This window comes from Aquarana catesbeiana, linkage group LG04 (genome assembly GCF_042186555.1).
Source record: "Aquarana catesbeiana isolate 2022-GZ linkage group LG04, ASM4218655v1, whole genome shotgun sequence".
Classification (NCBI taxonomy): domain Eukaryota; kingdom Metazoa; phylum Chordata; class Amphibia; order Anura; family Ranidae; genus Aquarana; species Aquarana catesbeiana.
Genome location: NC_133327.1, coordinates 133,021,891 through 133,038,252, shown reverse-complemented (window position 1 = coordinate 133,038,252; position 16,362 = coordinate 133,021,891). Strand labels below are relative to the sequence as shown.

General features: G+C 41.4%; 1 protein-coding gene across 7 annotated transcripts in view; it reads right to left on the bottom strand.

The window, feature by feature from the left end:
- The window catches only part of MFF (mitochondrial fission factor), a 37,838-nt gene that overhangs the window by 2,697 nt on the left and 18,779 nt on the right, over positions 1 to 16,362 (bottom strand). For 4 of the 7 annotated variants that reach the window (XM_073625667.1, XM_073625666.1, XM_073625668.1 and 1 more), the window contains 5 exons: positions 15,785 to 15,957; positions 13,054 to 13,142; positions 3,713 to 3,871; positions 3,464 to 3,523; positions 2,585 to 2,669 (listed from right to left, as the gene is read on the bottom strand). In XM_073625667.1, coding sequence (XP_073481768.1) covers positions 2,585 to 2,669; positions 3,464 to 3,523; positions 3,713 to 3,871; positions 13,054 to 13,142; positions 15,785 to 15,957 — 566 coding nt within the window. The remainder of the gene's footprint in view (positions 1 to 2,584; positions 2,670 to 3,463; positions 3,524 to 3,712; positions 3,872 to 13,053; positions 13,143 to 15,784; positions 15,958 to 16,362) is intronic. The other 3 variants (XM_073625669.1, XM_073625670.1, XM_073625671.1) reach the window with 3 other exon arrangements.

Below are 16,362 nucleotides of genomic sequence, written 5' to 3'. Positions count from 1 at the left end.
CTTTAGTTAAGTTATGCCCTTAACTAAAATGGCGGAATTGTAACTTCCTGAGGATGGCCAATCTGATAGGCCGAAATGCATAGAGGTTGAGTCACGTGATCGTGACAACTTCCGCCCATACCCGTAAATCGAGCCCTTCACCGGATTTCACAGATGATATTTTTACCTGCTGTTCACTCCGGGTGCCAGGATACCAGGCACATATACATGCGAGTTGAATATCTTTTAATTCTTTGGAATAAAAGTTCTTTTTAAACGGTACTGTGCAATGAGGTTTTCTCTATTATATACGTCTATATGAGGAACATTCATCATAGTCAACCAACGGTCCAGAGGATATCTACAGAGGTCGCCCCACACATGCATTTGACCTAACTAGCGATAGTTGATCCAATCCCAAGGGTGAGTGCACATCTATTAGGGGGCACCCTATTTAAGCACATAAGCAGACATCTCAAGTTTCCCGCAAATCGCGGGAGACTCCCACATTTTGATGCTGGGTCACAGACACCGGGAGTGCCAGGCGATCTCCCGGCTGAGCCTGTCACTCAGAAAGGCAGAGCAGTCCGAGCGGCAGAATGTTACTGAGCTGACACGCTGCCGCTTCCCTTCCCAGAGTTATCAAATAGACAGCAGGCTTCCCTCTAGACGTGCACTTCTCCCTTCCTGCCACTGGGGGTTTCTTGTATATGCAGGTGAATTGGAATGTGATTTTAGAGCATCCCCAGTTTGCTCTACCCGAGGTTGACTGTTCTTCATATCCTATCTACACCTAAGGTATGCCACTGTTTGCTAATGTATATTGCAAATAGAAGTTTTCAGTAGATTATGCCAAAAGTCTTTATAATATTTGATGTTACAATGGCAGTCCTAGCAGATTCCTCTGGGAAGAGCTGATTTCTGGGGATATGGCAGGAGAACTTGCCATAATATGACATTATACATTTTATTGCAAATTTAACTTGAAGTTTCCATGTTCCAGCACTTAGTTTTACACTCTCCCTTCTCTCTGATGCATCTCTGATGAATCTCTGATTTCACACTGAGGCGTTGGGGGCGTCGAGGTAAAGCGCTGCTATTTTTAGCGGCGCTTTACCGTACTTTTTGCGGCGCTATTTGGCCACTAACGGGGTGCTTTTAACCACTGCTAGCGGCCGAAAAAGGGTTAAAACTGCCCACAAAGCATCGATGCAGCGGAGCTTTGCCGGTGGTTTGGCAGCGCTGCCTATTGATTTCAATGGGCAGGGGCGCTTTAGGAGCGGTGTATACAGTGCTGCAGGACTTTTTTTTACTGTCCTGCAAGCGCACAGCTCCAGTGTGAAAGCCCTCAGGCTTTCACACTGGAGTGAGAGGAGAGGCTCTTTACAGGTACTATTTTTAGCGCTATAGCGCCTGTAAAGTGCCTCAGTGTGAAAGCAGCCTTACTAGTAAAAAAGAAAGATAAGAGACGACACTGAATGCCTATGTATGTCAAAAACGGCAAACTTTAATTGGTACTAATCAGGCTGCATTTAATTTTTGGGGGGGGGCGCGCCACCTCCCTGAAATGATTTTTTTGCAGGTTGGGATGTCTGCATATGTTCTTCATCATTGTTCCACAAGCACTTTTCACTGGGGACTGTTTTATTTTTTGATTGTTTTTAGTATTTCACATTTATTTTTCTGTATGTAGCAATATATTGCATATAGCATCTAGCGCGGTATATTTATTTTTCATTATCAATTGTTTACACCAATTTTGCACTGCAGCTGCTTAAATCATGTGGTAATTTTTATCCATGATATTAATACATACATGAGGGGATTTATATTGCTAGTAATCCTTTTGGCGCTTTGATATATATATATATATATATATATATATATATATATATATATATATATATATATATATATATATATATATATATATATATATATATATATTTTTTTTTTTTTTTTTTTTCATAATGAAAACATTCTTCCAGCCATATGTTTGAACCTCAATATTGGTAGCTTGGTGCTCTCATGAACCTTTTATTCACTGGGTGGAAGCAGATTATAACACTTTTTTTTAATTTTTTGTCTTTTCACTTCCCAATTCAAGTGTGAGTCCACATCTAGCAGTTAATTACACAGGACTGGGGTTTTACATAAAGATTCTTACCATGCTGGTTGCCCGAAGCCTTTGGAAACAGGTCTGCCAGTGCCTAGGCAACACAAAGCCACTGTTTCCACTCTCCTTATCTGCTCGGACAAGGATTGGTTGCTTCTGACATAATGTTTATGGATTGGAGGCAGGTGATATCAGAGGTGCCTATACCCAGTCAGGGTGGGCAGAGCAAAAAAAGTACTCCGTCGGTCACCAGGGCATCTGACGGAGACTTAGCGGAACCAGTACAGTAAGCATGTTTATGTGCAAGCCTGGATTTATTCAACTACTAAAAATGCACTATAAATGTGCACTTATGTGTCCCTGCATAGAATAAGAAAGCGATAAAAAATATAATTTATAATTGAAGACAAGCATTACACTTTGTTAAACATTACAAACCAAAGTCAGTGGAAACATGGAAAATGCACCAAAACTATGGTAGGAAAGTACCTGTCTTCTAAGTGAAGCTGCATCCACTAAAGTCAGGTCATCTGGAGTCCCATCCATAGTAGAGTCTAATGTTGCAACTGCATACCTACAGAAGCAACAGTACACATGGGTATAAGTGACCGTTTGAAATTCTGCTTTGCATGAAAAGGGACAATATATAGTAGCAGATTAAGATAGCGTGTCACAAAATGATACTGAGTGTAGTAAAATGCATGTATGACATATAACGCTTACAAAAACCTACTTGGTGAAACTGATTTTATTCTGTGGGTGAAAACAAGCTGTGAAATCCTGATGCAAGGCAGTTAACACTAAGCATCTGAAAAATGCAATAGTATTATAAAGGATATGAAAGGGTCATTCCAAACAAAAACTTAGATATTAGGCAATAGCAGGTTGGTGGAATCATTGACTAGCTTCTTCTAGATTTCAGATATCCAGGGAAAGACCCATATTCCTGGCTTCACCTACAGCCACAACAAGGAAGTCTGTCAGGATGTACCATTTATTTTACATTACAGAGGACACAGATGTGTACAATTCCCCTTGTCACTACAGCAGGAGTGAGATTCTTTACAGTTGAAAAAAATATAAGAAATATAAGACAACAGTGAGTCATTCAGGCTAGCAGAATTTAACCATATCAAAAATATCTGTTTTTGTGAGTGACCCTTCAATACCCCAAAATGTAAAGAAATAATAATTTCTATCCAATCGTCAACTTTCTTTTAGGTTTGTTTTATGAGCTGATTAAAAAAAATGCAAGACAAAAGCAGCACTTAAATCACAAACAGCAGAATTTATTGCTGCTAAGCAATCCAGATTAAGAAGCATAAAGCTTGTTAGTCAACACACTGGCAGGAATTACACTCAAATTACCTGGTATTATCATGATGGGGAGCAGGAACAGAGGCAGAAGACCCTCCACGCAAGACTGGCCTGGAGTGTTCAGGAAGGGAAACAAAGGACAGAAGAGGAAGGCGTGAAGACAAGAAGGGCTGGAAACATGGAGTCACTCAGCGATTGTACATGTATAGAATCACAAGGGTCCACACTGATATATTAATTATTGCAAGCACTGCATGTTTGGGCAGTAGGGGTAGGAGAGAGAAGAGGGGAGACATTCACCTGCGGTTGTCATCCAGCACATCAAGGACCTGCTGATAAGCCCTGCGGGTGGAGGTCTGGATGAGCGACAGAATGCCACGGGCAGAGAAAAGATCTGCTCCATCTGCAGGGGGCGAGGGAGCAGGGCACGGGCGGCCTGTGGGGGCAGGTGTAGTCGGGCTGACCGGAGGAGAGTAGCAAAGAGAAACACAGAGGTCAGACTGTGTGTGACAGTGAGTGGCGGTCACATGAAAAATCAAAAGAAAAATCACTATGAGGATAGGCAATAGTGGTGGGCGAGAAGGAAGGATATTATGAAAGAAGTATGGACAGAGAAGAGTAAATAAAAAGTGACAGAGTTATAGAGAGAATAGTAATACAGATAAGTGTGGCTAAGATAAAAAGGAGAGCAAGGCTCACAAAAAAGGAAACAAGGCCACTAAAAACTTAAATATGAGGCAATGAGGAGCTGGGCAACACTTAATTCATGCACTCATCAAGGAATACTAAAGCTAGCAGTGCCGTGCAATGGATACAACACAAGGAAGAGGCAGGCAACAAGAGTACTTAATACTGCTAATAATGGTTGTGATCTCCTAAAAGGTCCATGTTTCACCTAGAATTCCCTAAATTAAAGTCACAGTACAGGTAATGATTAGGAACAGCGATGAGCTAGGTGTGTTCAGACAGAAGTCCCGACCCACCTGAGCTATCCTGCTGGGAAGCTGTCAAAGCCAACAGCCAATCATAAGCGGCAGAGGCATTCCCCGCCCCACAGCGGCACGTATACATGGCTGCAGGGCAGGGGATGGCTCCATCACCTATGACAGGTTGTTGACTTTGACAGCTTCCTGGCAGGATAGCTTAGGTGGGTTTGGACTTGTGTTAAAACAAGCCTGAGCTCATCCCTAGTAAAGGAACAGACCTTTTAGGATATCACTTCAAAAAAGTTAAGTGCTGCTCAGTTCAACACAAAAGATATACATTTATACAGACATAGTCATGGAGCTCAAGGTTAGATTCAACCGTGCCTGAGCAGCCAGCTGAACAGGAAATACTAGCCTTGCTGTGCATGCTGAGTGTTTTGGCACTGTGCATACCCACCAAGCCAAGCACAGCAGGCTGGTGCTGGCTGCACCAAGACAACAGGAAAAAAAATTTCACTTACAGCTGCACACCAGGCAAACCGCTAAATACACAGCAGAGATACATATATGTGAACTATCTAGTCCGCCCAAGGATTTGCATTTTGGTTCTGGCAATCTTGTATTCCCCCCACCCTGCCAGACAGCATAGAAAATAAAGCAATACCATTATTTCCCAATTTAACCTCCAATGTCACCGCTCTTTGCTCAATGAACAATATCATTATGCTGCCAAATTACACCCCAGTTAGGTAAATGATACAGAAAGCCGGAAGGTAGTTTGGTGTGGCAGATATTAATAAGAAAAGACTAGATGAACAGAATCACAAATCCTCTGGCAGGTAAAACAGTTCACATGCATGTGTCTGCCTGGAGTTCCATTTTTTTTTTTTATGTAGCCCTGAATTTCAGTCTGCTGCCTTGTTTAAAGGTTCCTTCCAATCAGAACTGATATTTCAATTTTAGGTGGACATTGGCTGGTTGAGCAACTTTTGTTATCATGAACCTCAATATTGTGTGTGTTAGCTTATGGTGCTGGGACTCTGGCATATTAATTCTCAGTACAAGTCTCTTGCTACAAAAAACGAGTAGAAGAAAAAAAACAGAAAGTTTCATATATGTCTCTGATGTCTAAGGTATACTAAACTGAAGCAGACAGTAACTCTTAACTGAATTCCTAAAATGAGAGAAAAAACACAAATCCGCTCTGGGTGATCTTGCATGGATTTTAAACAAACTTTGTAGCCGAGTCCTACCTGTTTCTGTTCTTAAGAAAAAGCTGTATGTTCCACTAATGTACCGATTCCTCCATAAAGCTGGTCTGCAGAGGGAGGCATAAAGTAAAAATTTCCTGGTAGAGCGCTGCGCTGACCTTGGACTTGATAAAACACAGTGGACCAACACCAGCAGATGATATGGCTCCCCAAATCATTACTGACTGTGAAAACTTCACACTGGATCTCATGCAACTTGGGTTCTGTGCTTCTCCACTCTTCTTCCGGACTCTGGGACCTTGATTTCCATAATGAAATGCAAAATTTTCCACAGTCAGTGATGATTTGGGGAGCCATGTCATCTGCTGGTGTTGGTCCACTGTGTTTTATCAAGTCCAAGGTCAGCGCAGCGCTCTACCAGGAAATTTTAACTTTATGCTTCCCTCTGCAGACCAGCTTTATGGAGAAATTGGTACATTAGTGGAACATTTGTCTTTTTCCATTCTTCAAGAATTACCTCTTATAGAGCCTGGATACTGGATGGAGAGTGATGCTCAACTTGTCTCTTCAGAATTTCCATAGGTGTTCGATTGGGTTCAGATCAGGAGACATACTTGGCCACTGAATCACTTTCACCCTGTTCTTCTTCAGAAATGCAACAGTGGCCTTTAATGTGTGTTTTGGACGATTGTCATGTTGGAAAAGTGCACGACGACCAAGGGCACAGAGTGATGGTAGCATCTTCGATTTCAATACAGAGCAGTACATCTGTGAATTCATGATATCATCAATGAAATGCAGTTCCCCAACACCAGCAGCATTCATGCAGCCCCACAGAAGGACACTGCCAATACGCCTTTTTCTTTGTACTCCTCACCTTTGCGACACCATCAGTTCCAAAAACATTTATCTTGGTCTCATCACTACAGAGTACAGAGTCCCAGTAGTAGTCTTCATTTTCAGCTTGGGCCCTGGTAAGTTCTAGGCAGGCTTTTTTTTTGCATGGGCTTTAGGAGAGGCTTCCTTCGTGGACGACACCCATGCGTGCCATTCCTCTGCAGTATACGCCATATTGTGTCACGGGAAACAATCACCCCAGTTAGGCTTTCTGCTTCTTTGGCTAACTGCAGTGATGGTGATTTTCTTCAGCCCTTCTCGTCAGAAGACGCGCCTGTCGAGGTGTTAACTTCCATAGATAGCCTGGACGTCTCTGTGAGATGTTGCAGTTCCATCTTTGTGAAATGTTTATCACTTTTGCTACAGTATTCTGACTGATAAGTAAAGCTTTGCTGATCTTCTTGTAGCCTTCACCTTTGTAAAGAAATTATTTTCTTTCTCAGACCTTTTCTCTTCCATGTGGTGCCATTGCACACAGCATAAAATGGAAGGGGGTTTTCTTTGTAAGGCCCCTTTCACACGGGACGGATCCGTGTTGATCCGCCCCGTGTTTATCCGCTGCTCAGCGGGGATCGCTCCGCTTTCCCCAGCTGAGCCGGCAGATGACAGGGCGGGACCCGCACACTGTGCAGGGACCGCCCTGTCGGATCTCCGCTCTCCCCTATGGGGGATCGGAGGAACACGGACCGTCTGTCCGTGTTCATCCGATCCGCTCTGCAGACGGATAGAAAAATAGGATTTTCTTCCGTCCGCAGAATCGGACAAGAGCGGAGCCGGACAACATCTGGTGTGAGCGGATGTACATCCACTGACACCCGCTATCCCATAGGGATGCATGTATGTCCGTATTTCATCCGAAAACGGATGGATGAAATACGGACATACGGTCCGCATGTGTGAAAGGGGCCTTAAGTAACACCCTTTTATAATCAACTGTCTGCTGGACACTTGTTTACTGAATAATTACACTCACTTGTAGTTGAATTCTTGCTTATCAAGATTTTGTTGTCTAAGGCCCCTTTCACACAGCTGCGACTTTAAAGTCACGCAATTTTGCCACAATTTCAGGGAATGCCTGTGTAAACTTGAGGTCTATGGACCTCAACTCACATCAAAGTCGGACCAAAGTAGTACAGGGACTACTTTGAAGTCGCTGCGACTTGAAGTCACACAGATATAAATTGTACTCATTGGAAATCATGGGGTAAGACTTGTCATGCGACTTTGCAGTCCCAAGTTGCACAAGTGTGAAAGGGGCCTTAAATGTAGCTTTGCTCCTAAGACTTTCATTGAAGTGTATTGATTTTTGCAACATGGTCTTGAATGAATTTGTTAGGAAAAATACTGTGTGTGTGCAAATTAATAAATATACTAATTGATTTTTTATATATATATATATATATATATATATATATATATAAAATCAATCAGCAACCGTACCATGCAAACATGGCCTTTCACCATCTATTTTCTTGTAAGCAGCTCCACTGCCAGACTAAACCACACTAACACCATAATCTGGATAAATAACAATATTTTACGAAAAAGAATCATAAATTTAAAATCACTGAATTGCAGAAATAGAAAAAAACATAACATACCCAAGCTTTAAAAGGGACACTGTCACTTTGCCCATGCAGGGCAAAGTTGCAGTGTCATTGCAAAGGGGGCCCAACCCCTTTTATACTTACCTTGGCTGTGCTTCCCCATAAAACCTTCCTCCATTGCAAAGGGCAAGGTGACAGTGGAGTTGATTTACTAAAACTGGTGCACTCAGAATCTGGTCCAGCTGTGCATAGTAATCAATCAGTTTCAAACTACTGCTTGTTCGATTAACCCCTTCAAGTCGACCGTACGGAAATATGCGGCCTCACTGGACTCGGATTTTTTTTTTACAGGGCCGCATATTTGCTTATCTCTCTTTGTGCTGGGAGCACGCCGCGCTCCCAGGACAGAGATCGGGGTCTCACCGAGAGCCCCGGGCATCCATTCTAACGATCAGGACCTGTAACGTCCGATTCCGGGTCACCTGATTGCTGCGATAGCCATTGATTGGCTATCACAGTGATCAGTCACTGTGAAGCCCGCCCCCCCCCTGTTTTATGTCTCTCTGAATGGATGAGACAGATACATTGTATCTTTCTCTGTCCTTGCAGAGATGGGAAAAAAAAAAGTGCGCAGAAAAAGCTGTCCCACGCTGAGCTGTCAGCGGTGGCAGCCGACAACGGAAGTCCCATAGTAAGGCCCCATACACACTATTAGATTTCCTGCCGATTTTTGTCTTCAGATTTATCACAACCATGTAGTGCAAGGGCCTGCCTGATTGCATACAAATTGAAACTCTTAAAGTTTGACCTCATATTATATGGTTTTGGTAAATCTGAAGACAAAAATCAGCAGAAAATCTAATAGTGTGTATGGGGCTTAACACATGAATATGCTTTGATCTAAACCATTCCATTGTAGCTCTGGCTGTATGTTTAGGGTTGCTGCCCTGCTGGGAGGTGAACCTCTGTCCCAGTCTCAAGTCTTTTGTAACATGGTTGTAACATGACAAACTGTGGAAAATTTCAAGGCTCATCGCCTTCTAAAGGAAAACTGCAGCCAATAATAAAAGCTGAACCAGTACCATTTGCGGTATGATTCTTTCTGCCCGCAAAAACCCATTTCTACTTTTTACTTCCCACTCCAGTATTAAAGAATATAATAAAGAATGGCAGAAATAAGGACCATCCTTTCCGTAAGGATCAATTCATCAAAAAGACAAAAAATGTTTGCCCTATTACATGAGCTACAAGTAACATTCACATGTATGCAAGTGTACAGCCATAACTACTCAAAAATGTGACATTGGACATTCATGTAACTTACTTGTTCAAACTACTCTTACTTCAAATTATGTTGTCAGGTTAAAAGTATGGAATTTACTATTGCTGCCTTGTTTTTAATTGTGCGTGCTTTGGGGCACTCACTCTTATACCTTGCTCACTTGGTAAGTCACTGACTTGGAACAAGCATGTGAGATATTAGGACCTAATGTGCACATACATGTCTTTGCCAGTGACTCACTAAACAGGATAAAAAGAATGACAGCTCAGGAGCAAACATTAAAAAATAGATAAGCATTTTCATCATGAGGAGAACAGTTGAATGTTATGGTAACACAAAAAATGCCTGTGAGCTGTATTTAGAGGCTCTGTAAATGTATTCACTTCCAACTGCAAAGGTGACCTTGCATTTTCTCTATAGCCTTGATACTGAAAACCCTGGCAGAAAGTATCCTGCAGAACTATTTAATAAAATCTTTTAAAATATTTTTATTTAACTTATTTTTCTCTATTTAATCCTCGCCATGCTGTTATTCTCACCTAGGAGAGGATAAAATGAAGCCTCTACCTGCATCCTCTTGGGATACACACCACATATCCCAGGAGGCTGCAGAAGGCTTCCCCACGACACCAGGAGCCCAGAAGAGACAGCTGGCTCCTGTTGACAAAGTAAACAAGGAAAGCGGTGTGGGACAGGATGTACAGCAGAAGAGTGGCAAGGGGATAAAATGACAACTCAGAATTTGCTGAGTTTGCGAGTATGTTTTCCTTTAATAAAAGACCAAAGAGAAGTGGCAAATTATGGATAAATTTAATGGGAATGGGTGAACTTCCACTTCAAGATGTTGAACCATGGAAATCAAATTCCCACCCAACCCAGAGCACACATATCTTTCCTAGATCCTTTTCCTTCATTGTTCCCCATTCTGGAGTAAATCTCAGAATACAAACTCATCTAAAATAACAATGTTTACAGTAAACAGAGAAGTAAAAAGCAAAAAACAAATGAATATCACTTCAAAGTACAAAGTTTAGTGCCCATTCAAACCAGAACACGGTGTGGGAAAAGTGTGTTTCATGACCATTTCCCGCACAGTAAACATGCTGCCCTCACGAGACACGCATTGATGTGAATTAAGATTATTAGCATTTCGTGCTCTAGCGCTAGAGCACGAAATGCATAGAAATTGAGGCTGTCTCGTCCTATACAGGAGCTCTCCTCTTTCATTTTCATCTGAGACACATGCCGCGCTTTCTGCATCTCCACAGAGTGACGGACCGGCCCCCGCCTCATCCTACAGCTGTGCTGCTATCTACTTGCGCCTTACATACGTATGTAAGTGCTTTTATTAAAGACAATATTCTACTATATTGCCTCTGTGGCTCGTTTTTGGGGAGCCCAAATTCACAGATTTCTATGGAAGGAGCTGTGGATATGCATCCTAGAATGTATTAGCTAGAAAATCTTTTTTACATTCATGATTGAAGTGGAGTCTGATTGATCTCTGGAAACAGCCGATCAGAATAGCATGTGGCTTGGAAAGTTCGATTTAAATGAGAAGGGATTCTCTCCATTATATGCCTGGTGGTCACTCTGTGGCCGGCGATATCTGCTGAGCACATCTATATGTCACTTCGGGTGAAGCACGTTTGATTTTTTGAAGATTTGGGCACATTGCACTTTAGAAGGCACGGTGTTGGAAGAACACTATATAGAAGATTTGCATCACTGCATAGTTTTATATATATATATATATATATATATATATATATATATATATATATATATATATATATATATATATACACACACACATACACACATATATATGTGCTGGACTGTGTTGAAACTTTTATTTATGGTGTATCATTATATTCATGCTATGTTGTGTGATTTAGAGGTTTTTTGCACCCATTTGTTTATTATTTTGTGTTTTATTAGTTTATACAAATTTTTGGTGCAGCATTGTAATCAGTAATTTATTCACTATTGGCGCCGGTTCTCATTGTTTATATTCATTTAATATAAAACATGGTCTCATTCCCCAACCTCCACTTCCAAGTCAGCATAGCCCCAGCACACCTGACATGAACGGGTCCTTAACCAGTTGCAGACTGCCCACCGTAATATTCTGTGGCAGGGTGGCCGCTCTGCGCTGAATCACGTACCTAGTACGTGATCCAACACTTCCAGGCTGGGGCGCTCATGTGCGTCGCCAGCGACTGGTTTCCGCGATTAGACACAGCTGGAGCTGATCTGCGGGTACCGCAGACTTTATGTCAGCCGGCACCCGCCGATCATTAGGCAGAGAGCCAGAACGGCAGTCTGCCTGTGTAAACAAGGCAGATCGCCATTCTGTCAGAAGGGAAGGCATTGATCCTGTGTTCTTGCAAAGCAGGAACATGGATCAATGCCTTCCCCTAGTAAAAGCACCTCCCACACTACATTAACACACTAGTTAGGCACACAGTTAACCCTTTGATCGCCCCTGGTGTTTAACCCATTCCCAGCCACTTTTGTGCAAAACCTGGGTGGATATAAATCAATGATCTAAAAAAAAAAAAAAAAAAATCAGATTTTTTTTATTTTTATCAAATTTACTTTAATAAAATGCTTTTGGAGTAAAAAATGTATCCAAAGATAATTTTCTATTTAAGACACATTTATAATTTAGTTTATTCAGCATGAAATGGAGCTTTGTTATGTAGCATGTTCTGCAGTTTTTACATTTTTGGTAAACTCATTCAATTAATCCAAGCTCTGCAAGTTGAGATAACATGCACTGCATTGATGCATTCACACAATTTCACAGTAAAACAAAGTTCAGGAATATTCCTTTATCCCATCGTTTTGCAAATCTATGTACACTACAAACTGTATGATTAAATCAGATTTGACATCGCTGTTTTACTAACCTAAGCTTATTATAAATAGGAAACCTTCATTTTGTTTGCAAGTATTAAAGTTTCTAACTACCAGCAAGGATAAGACCTTACATTTAAAGAGGACCTGTTATTTCAGATCCATCATGGCAGCGCCTGTTAGTGGGTGTCCACTCGCCTACTGTCGCCACGTCCCTCACCTTGTTGTGTCACTGCCGCATCACCAGCTGTCCCATTAAAGTGAATGGGACTGTCGGTGAGTCAAGAGCGGGTCAGAGGAGGAGCCGATGAGGGAAAGAGATGACAGTTGCTCTTTAAAAATTATGATTTAAATCGAGTTAATTTAAATCAAATCCACCCTGCGCAAAACCAATCAATATACACTTATTAGGATTTTTTTTACCAAAAATATGTAGCAAAATACATATTGGCTTAAATTGATGAAGAAATTAGACTTTTTTTAAGAAAGTAAAAAAAATAGTTTTTTTTCAAAATTGTCGGTCTTTTTTTTGTTTATAGCGCAAAAAATCAAAACCGCAGTGGTGATCAGATCACCACCAAAAGAAAGCTTTATTTGTGGGAAAAAAAGGACATCAACTTTATTTGGGTACAGCGTCGTACGTCTGTGCAATTGTCAGTTAAAATATTGTAGTGCCGTATCGCAAAAAATGAACTGGTCATGAAGGGGGTAAATCTCTCGGAGGGCAAGTGGTTAAGGTCCACAAGGTGCCCTTACATGCTTGTGAAAATTAAGCTGCAGGAGAAACGGAAAACAGACAGTATAAGGCTTTCACGATACATATAGCAAATGAATGATTTCAGGAAGCATGATTAAGATAATTAAAGCACAGAGATAATCATACACACAAGCTGAAGATCCTTCTCTATCTACTTACATTGAGTCATTTCTGACCAACTGCCCATTTTGTCGTATGGTGTTTTCACTAACTGACCTCTCTCTCTTCTGACGCCCCATGTGACGCACCTAGAAATTTAGGACAAGAATATTGGTAGAAAAGCAATGACACTTTAATATACCTTGCAAGCTTAGGTAATGCTAGCAGTCATCTATGGCAGCCTTTAAGGAAAAGGAAATGAGACTAGGAGAATAGGAGTTTTTGTATGACAAAAAGGAAAAGTATGCTTAGTGTATGATGAAAAACTTTTCTTTGACAGACCACTCACACTTAAACATCATTACATCAAGTGGTACTTGGCAAAAAGAGCTTTCCATAACCCCTTCCCGCCGACCGTACGCACATCTGCGTACTCGGCTTTCGGGGGTTATACCAGGATGATGCCCGCGGCTGCAGGCATCATCCCGGTACCGTTGTTTAGAGCGGGCGATCGGCTATCTGAGTATAACAACCGATGCGGCTAAAAGCCGCTCGGCTGTTATACCGGAGGAGCGGGAGGGGATATCCCCCCCCTCCTGCCGCTCTTACCGGGCCTCCCGTGCGATCGGGAAGCCCAGTGTCCAATCGTCCGCCTTCGGCGGCTGGGGGCAGGCTGGAACGAAGCTTCGTTCCAGCCTTCTGAATGTAAACGCGAAAGCGACGTCATGACGTCACTTCCCGTTTACTCGGCTGCCAATGGCGCTGAATTTAAAAAAATACACAGTATTCAGAATTGCCGTTTTCGGCGATCTGAATACTGTGAAGTGCAAAGGAGGGATCGGGGGTCTTTTAGACTCCCGATCCCTCCATAAAGAGTACCTGTCACCACCTATTCCTGTCACAAGGGATGTTTACATTACTTGTGACAGCAATAAAATTAAAAAAAAAAAATGTTTTTTTTAAACGCAATTTACAAGTATAAAAAAAAAATAAATTAAAGAAAAAAAATTTTTTTAAAGCGCCCCCGTTCCCGCGAGCTCGCGCAGCGAAGAAAACGCATACGGAAGTTGCGCCCGCATATGTAAATGGTGTTCAAATCACACATGTGAGATATCGCCGCGATCGTCAGAGCGAGAGCAATAATTCTAGCCCTAGACCTCCTCTGTAACTCTAACCTGGTAACCATAAAAAAAATTTAAAGCGTCGCCTATGGAAATTCATAGGTACCGTAGTTTGTCGCCATTCCACGAGCGCGTGCAATTATAAAGGGTGACATGTTTGGTATCTATTTACTCGGCGTAACATCATCTTTCACATTATACAAAAAAATTGGGGTAACTTTACTGTTTGGATTTTTTAAAAGTCATGAAAGTGTCCCTTTTCCAAAAATTTGCGTTTAAAACACCGGTACACAAATACCGCGTGATATAAAATATTGCAACAATCTCCATTTTATTCTCTAGATTCTCTGCTAAAAAAATATATATAATGTTTGGGAACTCTAAGTAATTTTCTAGCAAAAAATATGGATTTTAACTTGTAAACACTACATTTCAAAAATAGGCTTAGTCATGAAAAGGATAAACAAGCACAGTGGGTTCATAGCTGGTCTATAAAGTAAAGAGTTTTGGATATGCAGTCAAAATTAAAACTATCCTTAAGCTTCTGTGATGGCAACCTTAAACACAAAAGATTGTCTTGTGAACATCTGTGATTAGTCCATGCAGAGAGGCAGAGGAGGCATGCTGTAGACAGTTCCAGTGGCAGCTTATTGGAGGAAAAACAGCTGCAATTGGAAAATGTTTTCTAAGCAGTCCAATCACTATTTCCCCTGATAAGTCTTGACCAGCAGAGCCTCAAAGATTTCAGATTGTGTTCCAAGCAAGTTGCATTGCCAGATGGTAATCCAATTTTAAAAGACAACTTATGATTTTAGAGGCAGGAAGTGGGAGAAGTCATACTTACTTAGAAGATAATCATCGCTCAAACGTTGGTTTCCACCAGTATCACCTCCACTGCAAGCTAGCAGGTGCTGGCCCTGTTCATCACAGGCTTCACAGTAGAAGAAAATAATCTGGTCAGCTGCACGTCAGATAAAATCACCTTTATTTGGACATATTCAAGAATAACTCTCTACACTACAATAAGGGGAACATAGCACTCCCTTGATTGTAGTGTAGAGAGTCTTTCTTGAATTTATCCAAATAAAGGTGATTTTGTCGGATGTGCGGCTGACCAGATTCTTTTCCTCTATAGTCATACTTGCTTATTCTCTAGAAAACTGCTGGGGTGTTTGCTAGTACACACACACACGGATGGAAGACTTGGGTCATGGGAATCTGTATACAATGGAGGCATTGCTAAATGACAAAATCCCTTTGCCAACTTGTCATTCATGAGATGGCATGTTTATCAAGTTCTAACTGACAAGTGAATATGTCATAAGATGGGCCACCACATTTAGAGTACTGATATAATGCAAAATAAATATGCTATACACAAAAGTGAAAGACAATCCTTCTAGTGATGGTTAGCCACTTATTGCAAAGTGTTACTAGCTAATAAAACAACCTTCATCACAAAGATTCAGCATACGCAATCTTTTTGTCACGCACCTTTATATTTTTTACCAAGTTTTCATCAGGAAAATATTGCATTTTGATAACTGTATGAGGTTAATAAAATGTAAACAGAAAGCTCCCAAGTATCCACCCCCTCAACAAAACAAAGCTACTTATAGCTTGACAGGAGGAACTGGCTTCATGTTTTTACTTGGACAGTGACACTTTACCTCTTCACTCTGTGGAGTGGCTGCTGTGGTTCTTTCCAAGTCCAGGAAGTCTAGCGGCCTTTCACTGAGGGTCAGAACCCGCGGTGGAGTCTTCAGAGACAAGGGCTCAAATGGGGTGGTCTGAATAAGGTCCAGATCTGCAGGCCTTGAGAAAGATCCATCTTCACTTTGACCTGTACAATAGTTTATTTACAGACAACATAAATATACATGAACATTTTGTCATTTAAACATAACTAGGTTACCTAATCAACTTCTTATTGAAGTATATGGGGTAGGGTTATTATACAGTATGTATGCTGAAGCAGGTCAAATCTCTTCTCCACCAAGAAAGAAAACTTTGTTGCCAGTACTGACCTTCTGAAAATACTGGTTTTCAGACTTCAACGCTTTCTGAGAAACTGACCTAAAACAAGTCTGTAAATCAAAAACGTCTGAGCCCCTAATCTACAAACTTGTTTTAGGTCAGTGCTTCAGAAAGTACTGAAGCCATAGGATCAGCATTACACCCCACGCAGGTTTCACTTAAGAATAACTACTTCATGTAACAAATATGAAGTACGTGACAGAAAGGCTGC